General features: G+C 47.3%; 1 protein-coding gene and 1 long non-coding RNA gene across 4 annotated transcripts; both read right to left on the reverse strand.

Annotated features, from left to right (window-relative positions):
- Positions 1 to 345: 345 nt before the first annotated feature.
- Positions 346 to 16,494, reverse strand: WDR86 (WD repeat domain 86). Of its 3 annotated transcripts, none has more exons than XM_015852883.2 (7): positions 16,412 to 16,494; positions 15,430 to 15,705; positions 13,546 to 13,687; positions 12,045 to 12,477; positions 5,061 to 5,196; positions 2,584 to 2,687; positions 346 to 1,459 (listed from the first exon to the last, which is right to left on the reverse strand). In XM_015852883.2, the coding sequence occupies exons 2-7, from the start codon at positions 15,590 to 15,592 to the stop codon at positions 1,241 to 1,243; spliced, it is 1,197 nt and encodes a 398-aa protein (XP_015708369.1). In that variant the 5' UTR covers positions 15,593 to 15,705; positions 16,412 to 16,494; the 3' UTR covers positions 346 to 1,240. The 3 variants fall into 3 exon arrangements, with proteins under 3 accessions (XP_015708369.1, XP_032298846.1, XP_015708370.1); XM_032442955.1 differs by lacking the exon at positions 16,412 to 16,494 and adding an exon at positions 16,128 to 16,163; XM_015852884.2 differs by lacking the exon at positions 16,412 to 16,494 and adding an exon at positions 16,020 to 16,083.
- LOC116653000 lies at positions 5,704 to 11,932 on the reverse strand. The gene is made up of 2 exons (XR_004306322.1): positions 10,200 to 11,932; positions 5,704 to 10,155 (listed from the first exon to the last, which is right to left on the reverse strand). It is a non-coding gene; the product is annotated as an uncharacterized LOC116653000 (long non-coding RNA).
- Positions 16,495 to 17,596: the final 1,102 nt, after the last annotated feature.

Raw genomic sequence — 17,596 nt, forward strand, 5'->3', positions numbered from 1 at the left:
ACGTCTATGAAACCTATTTGCAAACTTCGTGTGCCACTGCTCTGTGATGAGCTCTCACATCTTGTGGGCAGTTAGTTTGAAGTTTTGACCAAGAAGTCGAGCCCACACTGCCTGTAACAACCCCATTCACCTCTGCTAGTAGCTTCCTATGAGCACTGGGCTCAACACCAGCCCTGCCCCATCTATACCATTGGGGTAGCCCCAGCAGCAAGGGAAAGGAAATGGTTCCCAAAGTGTTTCCCAAAGTATATGTTGTTTTTTCCATGTTCCACCTGCCCTTTGCTACCGTACATCCACAGATAAATTCCCTCTACCTGAGAGGTAACTAAAAGCAAGACAGGCAGCTGTAGATGCCACATGTTTATTGGTCCTTTCTACGAAAGAATTACAGCGTTTGTATCTTGCTGCAGTACAGAATAAATAAAGCCATAAAAATAAAAACATGTGGTTAGATACTTTTTGTACTGGTTCTACAAAAGGTTATATCTGCAAATAGAAAAATAGAAGAACCTTTGTTTATTCACGGCTCAGTGGTTATCAATCAGAAAGGGATGAACCTGGAGAAAGATGGGGAGAAGTACTTTTGGATTTAACTCATTATCCATTGTTGCTAGCAAGCCAAGACCAGGCATAACTACAGAAGGAACGAAGACAACACGTTTCCAGCAACTCTTCCCCATATTTCACACCCCCCACTATGAAGCACAACTGGAAATCCCCACTGGATACAAGAACCACGCAGAACTGAGTGCCGAGCCTGGCTGCCCAGGGGTATTGCATAGCCACTGTCCCAGATGTGCCGCCACGCTCTCCTGGTTCCTGCCATGCCATGCCCAGATATTCAGCTGAACTGAGGGCAGCGGGGGCAGGTGGAAATATTCCTCATCAGATACCAGCCAGGTGGAAGTGTGCAGCACCTCTGTGTCAGGGAGAACAGGAAAAAAAAGCAGCTGTAAATAAAGTTCTTAATGACACAGCCACATCGCTGATACATCACCCGAACCATGCGTCACCCAAACCATGCTCAGTCCCTCCTGCCTCCAGAAGTGCTCAGCTGAGAGTCATCCTGAGCAGCAACATGAATGGAGTCCATGTGACAGCTACAGACAACTTTGGCTCTTTGAAGTGTTCAAGCAAAGCCGTCTCCCATCTGTTTCCAAGTTGTGGCTTGCATGGATACAGTGGTGCAGAAAACAGAAGTTTCAGCTTTGGTCACTCGCAGAAAGTCTGTTGTGGACAGTCACATTAGTTCAACAGTCTCGTGTTCCCCATTTTCTTGCTGTACCATACAGCCGACCTTATTGTTGAAAAGACGAGACAGACTTCCCTTCTGAGAGCTCCTGCCCTGGGCACATCTCTCCTTCTTCAAACGCCTCTTATTTCTCTTGCATATTCCCCGGATGTCCCAAATCCTCAGTGTGCCGTCGTGGGAGGCTGTGTACAGCAGCTCATTGTGGATCTGAAACAACAGGGTCACACAATGCCAAGCAACAGCTCAGAATGCGCATAATCTGACTCCAAAATCAGAGCAAACACAGCTTGAACCGACACTTAGGACCTGATAACTCATTCCAAGAGCTGGTATAAATTATCATGAAAGCTGCTCAAGTGTGATGAGACATTAGCAAGTCAGACCTCATTTCTTAGCCACTTCATGGAGCCATAAAATATACACAGCAAGAATTATAAATAACTTACATCCACCAGAAAAGCAATGGGGAACTAACTCCCTCCTTAGTGCCACAGCAGGCTGTAGCCAGGCATTTCTGTGCCAGTTTCAGACTGCTGTTTTTGAAGACAGAAGACTGAGGCACCATCAAAATGTGTATCACTGAGCAGTGGATGGGGACAGGAATGCTCTCCTTAACACTTCACTTTCCCCCCTTTTAGCCCTGAAGCATTGATGTCCATTGAGTCAAGACAACGTGCAATTCAAGCCCTTCTTAAGGACGTGGATTAGTTAACCCTGTAGCAGAGGTACTTCCATTTGTCTGGTGGGAGCTGCAGCAGACAGAAACATAGAGCTTCTCTGTCATCTTTGGATATAGAAAAAATTATATGCTGGAGGCAACACTTTATATGGGAGTTTATATAAGGGGCAGAACGTGGTAATCAGCACTACCACCTCACTAAGATTAGAAAGGACAGCAAGCAGTTGCTAGACTGCCTGTGAAGGGATGCCATACCTGAGGGGAAAGGGGATGAATGCTATATTTGTTCTATTTGGATAAGGAAGAAACTTGCATTCTGTGCAAAACACTGCAAATCCTCACCATCGTGCAGCCTCCTGATGGAAGGGCTCTTAGAGTCCATCCCCTGCCCCTACACAGCTTTGTCACTGCATTTCTTATGGATGCTTGTCTAACCTGACCTGAAAAGCCTCCCATCGCTGACACAGGGCTGCCTCTGGCGGTTCATGCCATAGTTTTGCTTATCCTTTAATACTGGAGCTTTTTCTAAAATCAGATTGGGGCTACTTGTGTCTATCACATTTCATCTTATCCCAGAACAGCGCTCAACTGCTGCACTGCTCCCATGAGACACAAGCAACACAGAGCAAAGCACAAGTGACGAACTCCCCACCTGGATGCAGTTGATGATGAACTTGTGTCCACGGAAGATCTTCTGCAAGACACCACTCCTGGAATTGAAGGCTCGTGCACAGGCATCACCGCTCCCTGTGAACACTGCAACACAAGCACACAGCTCAGCACATGGCCAGACAGGAGCAGCCACAAAAGGGCAGTTCACATCAATTCAGAAATGGGGTTATAAATTGCTTCCAGGAACATCCACTTTCTTTCACCTGCCCCAAATTCCTCAAGTTTATCTACAGCTTAAAATGTCAGAGCAGCACAAAGCAACGTATTCACAGCTCCCTGCAATTGGTGTTTATGCAGAAAGATGGCTACAAAACTGCAAGATGTGAAAACAACAGAGCCCTCATCTTTTGGGAGCAATTGGGCACTGGTTTCCCGAACAGAGGTGAAGAAATGCACACAGTGGCAAATGGAGGGCAGCAAGAAGAGATGAGAACGGGCTGCCTCCTGCTAGCAGCTTTCCAACCCCAAGTTAAATGGAAGTAGTCCCTTTATATTACACAGAGAATAAGAAGCAATTAAGAGCTGCTTTCACTGTGCTGCTGTCAGTTCATTCCAGCTATCAGGATTTTGCTCTTGACAGACATCTCCTCCACCTTTTGAACTGTCACTCCAGATTTAGGAAGCCTTCCCACAGCCCTGAGTTGTGAGGGAGAGCTGCTGACATAACCCAGATTCAGCATTCGAACCGTACAGACACCTCTATGAAGTAAACAAGCAAATATGTATATATGTCAGCAATTCTTTCTATGTTGTTTTGGTTTTTTTTTTTCTTTTAAATACTTAAATTTCACAGCATCTTGGAGAGTGGGCAGGTTTGGAACGTTCCCTTGGAGACTTGGGGCAAGAAAAGAAATATACACACTGAATTATATCTTAAATGACCATGTACGTACTGTAGGAGAGAAACAGCCATGATAAGATCACTAAGTAAACAGAACTGAGAACAGCTATAATACTCCCTGTGCTTGTAATTACACACATGCAAGGAGGAAAGCCAATAGAAACACACTGTGATCATTCGATGGCTCAGTTAGAATCAGAATATATCTAAATTATGATCAGACACATCCCTTCCATTCTTCCATGACATGTATCCTACTCCTTAAGTGCAATAGATACTCCTCGTTGGACACACTTTGCATTTTTGCTTTCGATTGAAAAGTGAGAACTTAAATAGCACTATGAGACTTCTAGCACGCTATCAGGATGCTCTTCACGGGCCATCACCATTATACTCATCATATACCAGAAGAGATTATATTATACTCATCATCTACCAGAAGGCCCCAGTAGCAACCATTAGTTTGGTGTTAAATGCTGGTCACATAGTCATACAATCACAGAATGGCCTGGGTTGAAAAGGACCTCAATAATCATCTAATTTCAAGCTCCCTGTTATGTGCAGGGTCACCAACCACCAGACCAGGCTGCCCAGAGCCACATCCAGCCTGGCCTTGAATGCCTTTAAGGATGGGGCATCCACAGCCTCCTTGGGCAACGTGTTCCAGTGCATCACCACCCAGCCAAAAGTACAGAAACTGAGATCAGAAAAGCACTGCAGCTCTCTAGATTAGTTTAAGACTATCCATCCCTGTTACCTAGAGGAGAGAAATACTTGTATGGGGAGTGAATGAAGGCACACTGAGTCTAACATCAGTGTCAGAATGAGACAGAGATGATGCACAGAGAGGCTCAGGCTGACTAAAGCAAAATGCAGCCTTGCAACCCAAACATGGAAGAGCAGAGATTGATGTGCAGAAGGAAAGCCAGCCAAGAAAGGGATTTAAAGAGCAGTTTCTTGGCTGGAATATGTTATGTCAACAAGAGAGAGCTATGCAAAGATACCTCTATTAACAGGAGGATTGAAAGCAATAAGCTGAGTCCCAAGCATTTGTAAGCAACACTCAGCTGTAGCAGAAAGGTGGTTTTGGGAACAGCTAGATTCAGGACAGGAAAAGGGAAAAGAATTGGTGCGAAATGAGTCTTGGAGACAGAGTCGAAGCAGAAACCCTGTTAGAAAGAGCAGTGAGGATTTGAGAAGTGATTCTAGTTTAGGACAGTCTGTTAACAGTACTGACAGGGCAGCAGAGGGTGGCACAGGGCAGTGTATCCAGCAGCAGTGCTTGCTGTCAGCAAGAGCAGCAGGCTGACAGACATCAGGCTGGTGAGGCTAAACCGTGGCTGTGTAAACAACCCACAGACAGCTCTGGATTTAAGCCATTTCCCTTCATAACATAAATAAAGCATGTACTTCATGGGCTAGAAGAAGCTCAAAACAGAGGGAAGATCTGAGCTTCTCACACAGAGCAGTGCAGCAAATTTCATACTGAACATAAAGCACACTGGAGGTGAAAAGAAGAGCCTTGAAATTACAGCATTCTCTATTAACAATCCTGGATCAAAGACAAACATCCGAAAGGACACAAGGGATTGCTGAACGTAGGAAAGGCAACTTACAGATCCCAGCGTGGTATTTCAAAGTGCTAACGCTGTGTTTGTGAGCCTTGTACGTTTGGATTCGCTCCCCAGTGTCCACTAACCAGCACTTCACTGTCCTGTCTGCGCTTCCCGAGTACAAGTGTCGATTCACCAGCTGAAGGGAAGAGGGGGGAAAAAAAAGCATTAGCAACAGTCTCTTAGGCATGTTGGTGCCAGCACCGCATTGAGCTGACTCATCTGAAGTCAGCTTATGTCTGAACAGCCTCAGTTCCTGCAAAGTACAGACTGGGTTTTTACTAGTGGTTGGCAACTCTACCTGTGGCAGAGGGTTGGAACCTAATGATCATTGAGGTCCCTTCCAACCCAAGCCACTCTGTGATAAACAGAGTATATAGCAGGATTACTCTGTGCGAAGTCAGTATGGAAACACCAGCTCTTCCTTGAGTCTTGTGTCTTGCTTTCTGGAAGTCTTTTTAGGCTGTTATCTGATGATTAAATTGTTAACTATTCTCACACAGGTTTTAAACATCTTCAATCAGATCATGTGCCACTGGGAGTTCAGAGCAAACCAGCCTTTAAAATCCAAAGAGCAGTGCCCCATTACATTAAGTCATCCAACCCATCGTGTAAAGTCATCAATGGTAGAGGGTTTTTTTTTTCCTTTCCACACAGACACGGCAGAGAATGGCAAATGGAATAACTGTGGAAGGGAAAGAGAGACAGGGAGAATGTAACAGACCTGTGTAGCACTATGAAACTTGCCAGGATACAGCAATAGACTATCTGAAGTGCACAAAGCCTGGCAGCTTTGCAGGGAAACCCTCCACAGAGCAAAGAGAAATCCTGCATTTATGCTCATCTATGGCAAGCAAAGTAGAGTTCTGAGCAGGCACCGTTCTGCACAGCTCTGTATACTTCTCCAAGCAGACAGCTGACCTGGCAGATGCCATTTGAAGGCAGTATAATGGAATCAGCCAGTTAAGCACGCAATCATGAGTCACCTGGACCTGGGTGTTGCTCTTGGGTCACTTTCAGGGGACACCTTGCATTCTAAACCCTCGATCCCTCCTTTTGGCGCTCTGTTTCTGTAAGCTTTAAATGTTTTTCCATTCTTCCCCATCTCCACTTCACTCTGAGAAGGTGTCATTTGTGAAAGGCATCATAAACGAGCAGGACTTGGCCCATGGGGCAGTTTTCACAGCTAAACGTCAAGAGGTTGTAAAACACATCAGCTGCTAAAAGTCAGCAGTACTTTGAAATGTCACATCCCATTACTTTTAAGCTGCGTTAGCAATGGCATTAATACTACATCTCTTTGAGGAAAGAGAAGGAATAGCCAGCAGCGCTAACGAAAAGCGAGAGCCGTAACAGCCTGAGGAAGGTAACCTGACCTTTCATTTCCGGGCTCAACTTGAATGGGCATGACAAACATTGTCACATGGCCCCTGCTCAATGCAAGAACTGTTTTGAGTCGAGATCCTGCTGGGCTGCTCCTGGTCAAGTTGTCACATTTCTGTTTCAGGCATCTCGCACAGACACAGTCAGTGAAGAAGGGAAAACACGGAGCTGTAACCTCCTGCAGGTAAGTGCCACTCAGCATTACCGGAACGTTAGGTTACACCGCTTGATTTCCACATCTAAGTGGGTGTGCGAATGTTGAAATGAAACAGCAGCACTTGCCTAGATTTTCTTCCTTGCTAGATATAAAAATATGTTAAATGACCTGGGCTGCTACTCAGATAATTTATGCCACCAGGAGCATAAGAACCATGAAAGCTTCCAATGCATGGAGATATGCAGAGTTGGCAGCAGGGCAGCTCTCTTCATTAAGCCCCAAGTCTCCGTGCCCCCCAGGCTGCCCTCTAATACACCCATTTATTTCCTCTCCTCCCGCTCCCCAGTTTAAGAAGGGGAGCAAAATATTCTCAGCAATTCTAGGTTACAGCCGCAGCCTAAGCTACAGCACTTCAGATATCTATTAATTAGTCATCATCATCACCAGACAGTGCTTCCAGCCCAAGCACTCACATTGTACAGCATAAGTATAAAATATAAAACAAATGCCTTCCCTACTTCACCATTGGGAAAGTGTGAGACGGTGCATCTCAAGTCTCTGCTTAAAAAAACACCTTGAAATGTGCAGCACTGTAACTTGTGACTGCCAGGGTCCCAGAGCACAGGATGCATTACACGCCTCAGGGCAGCTGTGATGAGCACCAGTACACAGAGTCCATGCAAGTGCTCAGGAGGGGATATGAAAACCAGCTGGGACTCTCACTGACAAGAACAAGACAGAGGAACCGATCCAATCCGACCCACCTCAAATCAGTAGTTTGACTCCTGAGCTTTCTGTCAGAGCTGGCATCCAAAAGATGCATTAATCCCCCTGTGCAGACCCTCCATCCTATTCCTAACTACCAGGCCTTCCTGCCCCCCCTTCTATCTCCAAAGCTCCAAAACCCACACTCAATTCTCTAACCCCAGTCTTATTCACTTTCTTATAATTTAGAAGGAAAACGGTAAAATTTCACCCAACAGATTTTCCAAATATACCCAAGCCTGTCAAATCCTGGTTTAAAAACCACCAGTAGAAACGGTTACATATTCTAATCTGCAAATGCCTGGAGAACTGGTGGTATTTTCCGAGCTGTATTTTCTTTGGCTGGCTCCTGTGTGCTTTGTTCACTTTGGATCACTGCCCAGCAAAGTTCCTGACGAGGAAAAGCATGGCAAGGCAAGGACACCTGGAGCAGAGCAGACAACACACAAAAGATCTGCAGCTTGGGTACTAATGAGCTGTGCGGATACTTCAAACCCAAGGAGCTTCAAAAGGATAAACATGATGACAATCAGATGATCAGTTTTAAAGCCTCAGCCAGACAAGAGGGGAAAGAAACCACCGCATTGATAGCTTTAATTCTGGACTATTCATTTTTCTCATTGTGCTGAAGGGCTTTGCTTTTTAGCAGATGAAATGCTGAGACAAGAGAATGAGGCACATTTGTCTCAGTCCTCCAGCAATGTCCTGGAGATGTACTATTCCATCACAAAGTTTGGTCAGACTGGTTTTTAACAGCCAAGTTACAGCATTGGCATAATAAAGGTTGCAAACACTGAAGTAATTACAGGTTTCATTGTAAAAAATTGCCTGTTTTATTTAACCCTGTTGTTGGTCACAGCCCCTAGACATGCCACAGTTCAAATAAATAAGCATAGCTAGGGTTGGTCTCTCCAGACAGTCATAACCCCACTGCTCCATGAACCTGGCTGAGCTGAACACATGCAGCAGCTTAAGACAGTTTCCACCTGCATTAATGCCAAGAAAGTCAGCAAAAGAGTTGTGTAGCAGGTTATTCAACCTACAGCTTATAGGAATGGACTTTGCTCTCCAATTAACCTTTGCTATAAGACAACTTAACTTTCATCCAAGGAGAGGCCGCTAGCCCAGCTACTGGATCAGGTGCGCCATGCAGATCACCGTGCTTAGGCGGGCTCCCAGGAAGGCAAGTTCCCATCAGCACACTTCCCATTGCCAGCTTTCTATCTACAAGGGGTCAGCGCTCCTGCAACCTGTCAGCTGGGTCTTCTGTTCACAGCTGCTCCCATAGCTAGAAATCACCAACTTGGAGCAGTCTCAAGTTACAGCCATGTGAGCCTTCTGCCGAGTTAGACTTTCAGGATCCCATTCAAACCACATTCATTTTAGCGAGCTAAATAACTCCCTGTGGGCAAGAAATTGTTTTGTTTTTTTGGTTGTTGTTGGTTTTTTGAGCTGAGAATCTATCTAGAGTGAGCTCTGACTGCTAGAGAACATTTTTCAGCTTCTTCACTGCAGTTTAACAGCCCTAAAGCACACTCCTTTTCTAAAGGTGATGGACATGTTCAGATCCCCCTAACTCATCCTGTGATGAACCGCGACACAAATTACCCCCAAAGTGCACACGATTTCATTGGTTCGCTGAGAAAAAGAACCCGTCCCCATCATCACAATAGCTAAGTGTATAAATGGAGCTCAGGTAGTGGGTTCCCTCAAAGCATTCTTTTCTTCCAGCCAGCTTTAAAAGACAACAGAGGGGAACGTTCCCAACAAAGGATCTTTTGCAGGAAAACCAGAAGCAAGTCCTTGCCCACTCATGTTCATTTAAAACTCCTTTTGCAATTCTCATCCTTGTAAGAATGTTCGCTATAGAATCCAAGCTAAATACCAGGCTGGATCATTTCTTTCTACCAGCTTTTGGCAGCACAAGTTTGATAAATACTCGGTCTGAACAATCAGCAAAGGACAAAGCAATCCTTGTAAACAGGTTGCAAAACCACTTTGGAGACGTTTAGAAAAACACACACAAGTAAATATTTAGGCCACGGTTATTCAGCCTGGTGCAGGCTGTGGTGTTCAGGGGAAATGTCCGTCTGATGAGGAATTACAAACCTGGGTCTTTAGCTGGGCCTGAAATGTTTTAGTGGAAGAAATAGAACGAGCTGTGTGATTACACTCAGCCCACCCTTGATTTTTCCCCCCCATTGCTTCCTGTAAAATCACATCATTGGCTCTTACATGAAGAGAGAGCACTCAGAGCAGCTGCTGTCCCTCGCTTGCCAAGCTAGCAACGCACTGCAGAAGAAGCATGAGAGAAGAGTTCTGGCTGCTGCACCAATTGTTACCTTGCCTGACGATGTGAAGGAAGGAGTCAAGGCTGCCAAGGCACCTCACATGCAGAAAGTCTACTGGCAAAACTTCTGTCAGCTCAATTGGGATGGTGGAAGGAAGAATGGTGTTACAATAAGCTGGCACCTGCAGCTGATGTGAGAGCAGGCCATACGCCGTGATTCGGCCCTGGGAAGACACTCTGCTGTCTGTGATCACCAAGGACTGGGGAAAAGGGAAAGCCAAAAGCCAACTAATGTTATTTGGCCTTCCATGCCAGATTATTCAGGCTCCTGTAACATATGCTGGATGATAACGGTACCTAGAGGACCTTGGCGCAAACAAGGAGCATTCAAAACGAGAACACGGCTGTGCCATCATCTCTTTGCTCTTCATTCACCAGCCACGCAGGAAGGGAAAACATGGGTATATCTATGGATACCTACCCTGAAAGGCTCTCCTAGGAAGCTCCATTCACTGCTACAAAAATGCTATTGGTATTTACTGGAAACTCGTGGAAGTTGGCCAGAACTGCCCATACTTTGCCTGCAGCAGGTCAGAACTTCCTGAGGCACTCCTCCTAATGCAGTGCATTTTAAGTTGGGGAAGATACAGTCTTAGTAGTGACACTTTTCCTGTCCCATCCGGGACAAGATACCATACCAAACTCCATTTCTCAAATGCTCTGAAAGGCCAGCCTCAATTAGGAACCTTTATTTGCATACATACATTGAAAATAAATACTTTATTTTGTAAAGTCTCTCCACATAAGCATTATAGCAGCTAGTGGATGGAAACAACTACCTATAAATGCCAGTACCATCTCAGCTCCTCCAGGACAAGGGAGTAAAAATGTGGTGTAATTAGAAGCTTGCTCTCACGCTCTGAAGAAACTGAGCTACTGCCAGCAATTAAAGCTGTCTGCTGGCTACTGTGAGTGACTCACAGCCACCTCCGAGTCCTCCCAGACACAGGGTTTGAAAAATACTACACTAAACTCCCTGACACGGATTGCAACTCTGCCACAAAGGAGCCCCAGGCAAAGAAGGCTCCAAAGGTTCCTGGAGAGCAATAATAAAAATTAAAAGCAAAAGCAAAATAAAGAAACAAAGCAAAAATCAAACCAGAAAGCAAGCAACCAACCAACAGCCAAAACACAAGGAAACTGCACACACCTCTGCTCAGGAAGTTTCCCTTCTGTTGCAACATCTTTGTATGGATTCTTGTGATTGACCCCTTTCTAACAGAACGAAAATACCATGTGGGCTGTGCTGAGAGGCAGCCAAGTGGAACAGAAGGGCGAGTGTTGAACCCAATAAGGAAGAGAGAGGAATTAGGAAAGACTGACAGGCTAAAGCTATTCAACAGCATTACGGCGAGTGATTAAGCTGGGGTAAGTTTTAGGGCAGCGTGTACCCAGCTGGGCTCCTCTAGATACAGCCATCGGCTGATGACTGGAGAAGCAAATGGCTGCCAGTTACTCACAGCTACGGGCTGAGGGTTTGGCCAGGATCACTGCCAGCACAGCCTTGGCAGCAGCAGACTTGTCTACTTTGAATTGTTCAGGTTTCCCAAAGAGACGTGTTGGTTTTGCTTTTCTTCTCCCCTACAAGAAGTTCTGTTTGTATAAAACCATTGTTTAACGCTGTGCTCGCAAGGAGGGAAGCATTGCTCATTCTGGAGCATTCAAAGAGCGTGATTGAGTTTCCCAGGCTTCTGGTAGAGGGTCAAGCCAGTTTTGTGTAACAACTTTAGCAAGAACCCAATTAAATTAAAGCAAGCTCTGTTGTTGCCAATCTGTGTCTTGAAGAAAGGTTGCAATTAAATGGTAAAACATAGCGTGACACTAAGAACAGCAACATATTTACTCGAGCATCCTCAAAATGCATTACCACAATCTGAGAATGTACCCAAGCAAGACAAACATTACTCCAGGGCAACACAACTTAGTTCTTTTTCCTTTCTAAAACCAATGGAAAACAGAATTCCTTCAGTACTATTGTGTCTTCAGCCTGCTAGTGTCAGCTGCGGCTATCTTTAAAAACAGAGGCAACAGACCCACACAGGTTAGGAGACAGATACCTCCTTAGAATGGCTCGTGGTTGCACCAGGGGAGGTTTAGGTTGGATATCAGGGAAAAGTTCTTTTCTGAAAGGACTGTTAAGAGGTTGTTAAGCACTGGAAGAGGATCCCCAGGGAGATGGTTGAATCACCATCCCTGGATGTGTTTAAGAACCGTTTGGATGTGGTGCTCAGGGACGTGATTTAGCAGAAGGTTCTAAGAGTTAGGGTAGTATGGCTGGGTTGTGGTTGGACTCGATGATCTTTGAGGTCTTTGAGTGATTCTATGTTCTTACCTCTAGGCAAATTATCGATCCTTGATGCTCTTTGAACACTTTCAGCTGCTCACCAGTAACAATATTCCACGTTCGAATGGTATAGTCCGTGCTGCCAGAAAACAGCTCCCTGTTTGGTGCGTCAAGTATAAGGCATAAGACAGCCCCAGTGTGTCCCAGCAGAGTCTGGTAACAGCGCCCGCTGGACACCCACCAGACCTTTACAGTGCAGTCCGTGCTACCTGTCACTAGGAGGTCTCTGCTTACTCTCTCCTCCTCCTCCTCTTCCTCCTCTTCCTCTTCAAGAACGTCCTTGGAGGAATAGTGAGCTAGAGTCAGGACACAGTTCCGATGGCCCCGGAATTCCTGGATTTGTTTCTCCTTGTCCACACTCCAGCAGCGGGCTGTCCTGTCATAGGAGCCACTAAACAGGTAGTCTTTGGCAACCAGAATCCTGAACAAAAAGATAAAAGAAAAGAATTAAAGATCATCCAGTTTCACCCCCCTGCTATATGCAGGGTCGCCAACCAGCAGACCAGGCTGCCCAGAGCCACATCCAGCCTGGCCTTGAATGCCTCCAGGGATGGGACATCCACAGCCTCCTTGGGCAACCTGTTCCAGTGCGTCACCACCCTCTGAGTGAAAAACTCCCTTCTAACACCCTTTTACAGATCTAAGGAGCAAATCAGAGACTATAGCTCAAGAATTCAGCCTGCTGGGCCTCCATAATAACAAAGTGTAGCTTCACAAACACTTAACATAACAGATAATCTCTGTGGTCTGTGTTTCTAAACTGGCAACAGGGAACATGATAACCTATCTTCCTCATACACTGAGTTTGGCCCTCTGGAACCTTTCAAACTGGCAACAAAGACAGATGAATAAGGAGCATATTTCTAACTTGCTGATTCAAGCAAAACCAGGCCAGTGCCAGAACACAGGCAGAGCCAGCCTTCCTAACTATTTACAGCATCCGGCTACACACTGTTTGTGCTCTGAGTTTGGTAATGAACAACAGAACAAATATTAAGATAAATCGCTCCATTTGTGATTAAGCAAAGCCATCCCAGCTATTAAGAGGCACTTCAGAAATCAAGCAGCCGATCTGTTATGAACCATCAGATCACTACCAAACTTTGTTTGCATGATGAGGAACAGCTATTCCAGAAACAGCCCTGACTTTATCCCCCCTCAGTGACTCAAAGGTTTGACGTGATGTTTTTACGTCTATTTATCGAAAGCATCTGTTATCAATTGAATAATTTCTTCTGGAATGTGGTGCCTGGTTCTGGATTCAATTCCCTTGCCGTGTGTCTTTCAGCCCTCTCCTATCTGCCGTCTATGGATGTGTCAGCACCGTTGCTAGGAAAACGGAATCATTACAGCACAGGACACGTGGAGCATTCACCCAAAGGTTTACACAACCCGTTTTGTTAGCGTAGTCATGGAAAATTGCAGCAAAGCCACGATCTGTGCGATAAGAGATTACAGGAACACAATGGAAGAACTCCATGGAACCAACCTGTTCACAATGGACGTGTGCCCTCGGTAAATGGCCACGCACTGGCCTGTCACCACGTCCCACTTTCGAATGGTGTGATCTGCGCTACACGTGAAGGCAGCCTCGTTTTCTAAGTGGCAGAAGGTGATGTAACTCTCGTGTCCTAGGAATAAGGGCAGAAATAACAGCTCAAGCGTCGCGCCAGCAAGCAGGGAGGACTGGGTGAGCTCTTCATCTGGACTAAGAAAGCAAATGGGCTGGAGCTCCAGTTTTCAATGCGCAATCCCACTCCTCACATCTATTCACATTTCTTTGTTCAAAGCAGTGTTTTTAATTACCAGGAGAAAATTCCACTTCATTGTCACACGGATTCAGAGTAAAACAGTGCAGCTCAGCTGTATCAAAACATGATGAGCTGAACTGGTGTCTGTGTAATAACATCTGCACTACTGCAGTTTAAAACTGGTAACAAGGGAGGAAAAAAAGGTTTGTTAATTCCACTTTATATACAGAAATGTGTTTGCTTCCTCCCAAAGTCAGGAAAAAGGCTGCATTTCAACACAGCCCACTGGCTGTTGGGACACAAACAGTCCTAAGCTGAAGCATGAAACAATGAAATGAGGAAGAAACGTGAGCCTCACCAGCAAGCTTGGTTTCATTGTCCAAGCGGAATGAAATGCAAACAAAAGAGCACAACTGGTAAAAAGTCAGCCAGTGTTTCCCACATTGTGACTAATAAGATCAGCGAAAATAGCTTTCAGGATATCGGTATGCCCTTATGAAATGACATGGAAAGGAAGAATAAGGTTTATTTATACAGTCACCTATCAAGGTAACAGACGAGACAGAACATTCTTACACTCCTTTGGATTTATATACCTAGACTTTAAGATTTCAACACCTGACCTGATTCTTCTGAAGCATCCCAAGAGACTCTGGCTGAAGCCAGTAGGCCTTAATGTGATTTAAATGCGTGCATATAGAAAGGACAAATGTAATTAAGAAGAGAGAGAAACAGAGATAAACAGAGTATAACCATTGAAAATAGTTTCACTAGAGCTTGTCCAAATCCCTTGTGGCAGACAAGGTCCAGTTGATGGTGGTGGTCAGCCACCACTCAAGTCTGCTGGTTATGCTGCGGTATAAGATGGAAACTGCTCTAGGTATGGTTTTACCAGTAATTACAGCTTTCCAATGTGAATTTACACAAGGGTAGCATAAGAACACAAATGTAACATACATAGAGTTATCTGATGTGCTTGGTAGTTCACAAACCATCTAGCCAACCTTCTTTAAAGCTTACCCCAGACACCAGGAGTTCATAAGCCACATGCTGAATACCATCCAGCATACTTATCTTCCCAGTTAAAAGTTAATTGTTGCTTTAAGTGGAGCTTAAATCTCTAAGCAAATGCCACTGAGACTTCCAGGAGACACAGGATGTGGGGGCACAGACAACACTCCATCGTTAAAAAAATAAAGCAGACAAACAAAAAAATCCCAACAATGTTAATGTTTGGAAGAAGAAAAGAAGAGAAACTCCAAATGTTAAGAGTTGGGTGGTTGGTTTGCTGCTGTGTTAAGAGAATAAGAGCAGGAGTGAATGAGAACACAATCAATCTTTGGCCCCCAGTGTGGTTCCTACAAAGCTTTCCTCTATCCTAACGTTTGCCTAAGGACATCAGATTCTGTTACTAATGCAAAACCAATTTAGAATTCAAAACTCCAGCGACTGACACATCCGAGTGCCAAAGGTAAAGACAAGGTTCTATTCAACAAGGTTTCTTCCCAGAGTTCTGGGCCAAGAGGTTCTACATAGAGATCACCTGGAAAACGAGACGATTAAAGGGACAGAAGTAACGTGGAGAGCGAGGAGGGTGATAAGGGGAAGATCGGAGCGCCTACCTTGGAAGTGGCCGTGGCATTGGCTGTCGGCTGTGCTCCAGAGCCGCGCCGTGCCGTCCTCGCTGCCCGTCAGCAGTCGCTGCCCGTCGGGGCTGAGGCTCAGCCAGTTAATGCCTCCCTGGTGATCGGCGCACACCTTCACGGCCGAGCCGCTGTTCCCCATCCCGGCGCTGCCCACGAAGGCTGCGGGTCAGCAGGTCGCCTCGCAGCCCCTCGCTCCGGGCCTCATTTCCCACCGACCGCCTTCAGCCATGGACCTCACCGCAGGAAAGGCGGCTGTGGGACACAGAGCAGGGCACGGGGACGCGTTGAGTCACCGCATCTCCTCCGCGGACACACCGCTTTTCTCAGCCGGGACGCGTTCGTGCTCCGGAGCACCGGATAAAAGCCCTGCGGTGGAAGATCGCGGGGCCTCCCATCCCTCCTCCAGCACAGGGGCACGTCCAACCCACCGGGACGGCACCGAGCCCTCCCCGGCCACCCGCTGCCCCGCACTGCGGCACGCGTCTTCTCCTCCTTCAGCCTCCTCAACGCCGACACGAGCTCAGGCACCCCCAGCACCCGTTCGCACCCCCCATGTCCTCCCGTACCCCTCACGTCCTCCTCGTGCTGACCGAGCGCCCAGCAGCCCCCCGGCCCCGCCGCCATCCCTCCCTCCCTCCCGGCCCGCAGCATCCCCGCCCTCGCCGCTCGCTCACCGCCCCGGACGCGGCTCCGGGCTGCGGCGGGACGGGGGGAGCCGCCCCCAGCCGGGGCTGAGCGGGGAGGGCCGGAGCGGACGCCTCGCTCCCCCTCGGGCCACCCCGGGGTGGGTCCCCAACGCCGGTTCTCCTCCCTCCATGTTAGAGCCGCTTCCCCGGAGCGGGACGGCGCGGCCTCCCCTCTCCCCATCCCGTGCCGCCCCCTCGCTTTGCGCCCCCTCCGCCTCCCCTTCTTTTATTTCAGGGATAAGAGGCACCCCAGCCCTCCTGCCTCCCCTTACCGCTTTTCAGTTCCCCGGCTTTCCTTCCTCCAGCCCTCGGCTGATCTCAACCCCGTGCTCCCCGGGAGAGGAGGGAGGGAGGGGGCGAGCTGGGGGCTGGCTTTGAGGGAAGCCATCGCCTTTTGTTCCTCCTCTCGCCCTCATCCCTGAGGGTGAGCTGCGGCTGAGCTGCTCCTCAGGAGGACACCAGAAATTCCGCTTGTTACCAAACAGGGCTGTTGCTCATTAGCGCAGTCCTTCACTCCTGTGGGAAAGCCAGGCTGGCAGCAGAGCCCCTTCATGCCATTTTTATTGCTGTTACCTGGGAGCAGATGCTGACCCCCACCTCACCACGACCCCCTCTCAGGCAGCTGTAGAGAGCAATGAGGGCTCCCCTGAGCCTCCTCCACAATGAACAGCCCCAGCTCCCCCAGCAGCTCCCCATCACACTTGTGCTCCAGACCCCCCACGGTTCCATTGCCCTTCTCTGGACACACTCCAGGGCCTCAACGTCTCCTTGTAGTGAGGGATGTGTCCTCACCAGGGCCAAGTACTGAGAGATGATACCTCCCTACTCCTTGCCAACTACGCTTAGTCTGGCCACAAACCCACACTTGGTCTGGTTGTAGTCATGCAGGCCCTGGGCTATGGGCTGATGGCACAGTGCTGCTCCAAAATGGGGCCCTGCTGTGCCAGGAGAAGCATGAAACACAAGTGGGAAGGGTCCTATCCCAGCACAGTGTTATTCAATGTACAAAAGGTAGATCTGGCAGACAGAGAACATGGTCTGATGCGGATCCCATTGCCCTAAGTTAACATTTAACAAATGGGCAGCACCTGTGCTGCTAAAAACACACCTGCTGAGTAGGGTATGTAGCAAAACCCACTTTCCCTGGTTCCCACTCCATTTAATGCCTTTTTGCATGAAGTCCTCGGGCCTGCTGGCTCCATTTCAGGCTGTCATGTTCAGCTCGGAGGTTCAGCAGACACTGCACAAGGCAGCAGGCTCATTCCTGCATGATGTATTTCAGTGTGTGGGATGTACAGAAATGCAGCCATTAAATGTATGCTTAATGGGATGCTTTATTTTTGCACGGCGCTTTCTGGCAGTCGTGGAACAGAGCTGCTACATCCCATCCAACACCACCAGGAGACAGTCCTGGCTCTGCTGCCCGCTGTAAGCACAAAACCTGCATGGCACTTTGT

This window comes from Coturnix japonica, chromosome 2 (assembly GCF_001577835.2).
Source record: "Coturnix japonica isolate 7356 chromosome 2, Coturnix japonica 2.1, whole genome shotgun sequence".
NCBI classification, from domain to species: domain Eukaryota; kingdom Metazoa; phylum Chordata; class Aves; order Galliformes; family Phasianidae; genus Coturnix; species Coturnix japonica.

Bases quoted from the DNA above. Each gene is read 5' to 3' on its own strand.
- WDR86 (XM_015852883.2), bottom strand. From the start codon at position 15,592: ATGGGGAACAGCGGCTCGGCCGTGAAGGTGTGCGCCGATCACCAGGGA. The intron at 13,688-15,429 runs GTAGGCGCTCCG...CCTTATTCCTAG, and splicing joins ATGCCACGGCCACTTCCAAG to GACACGAGAGTTACATCACC. The intron at 2,688-5,060 runs GTAAGTTGCCTT...CTTGTGTTGCAG, and splicing joins GAAATACCACGCTGGGATCT to TGTTCACAGGGAGCGGTGAT.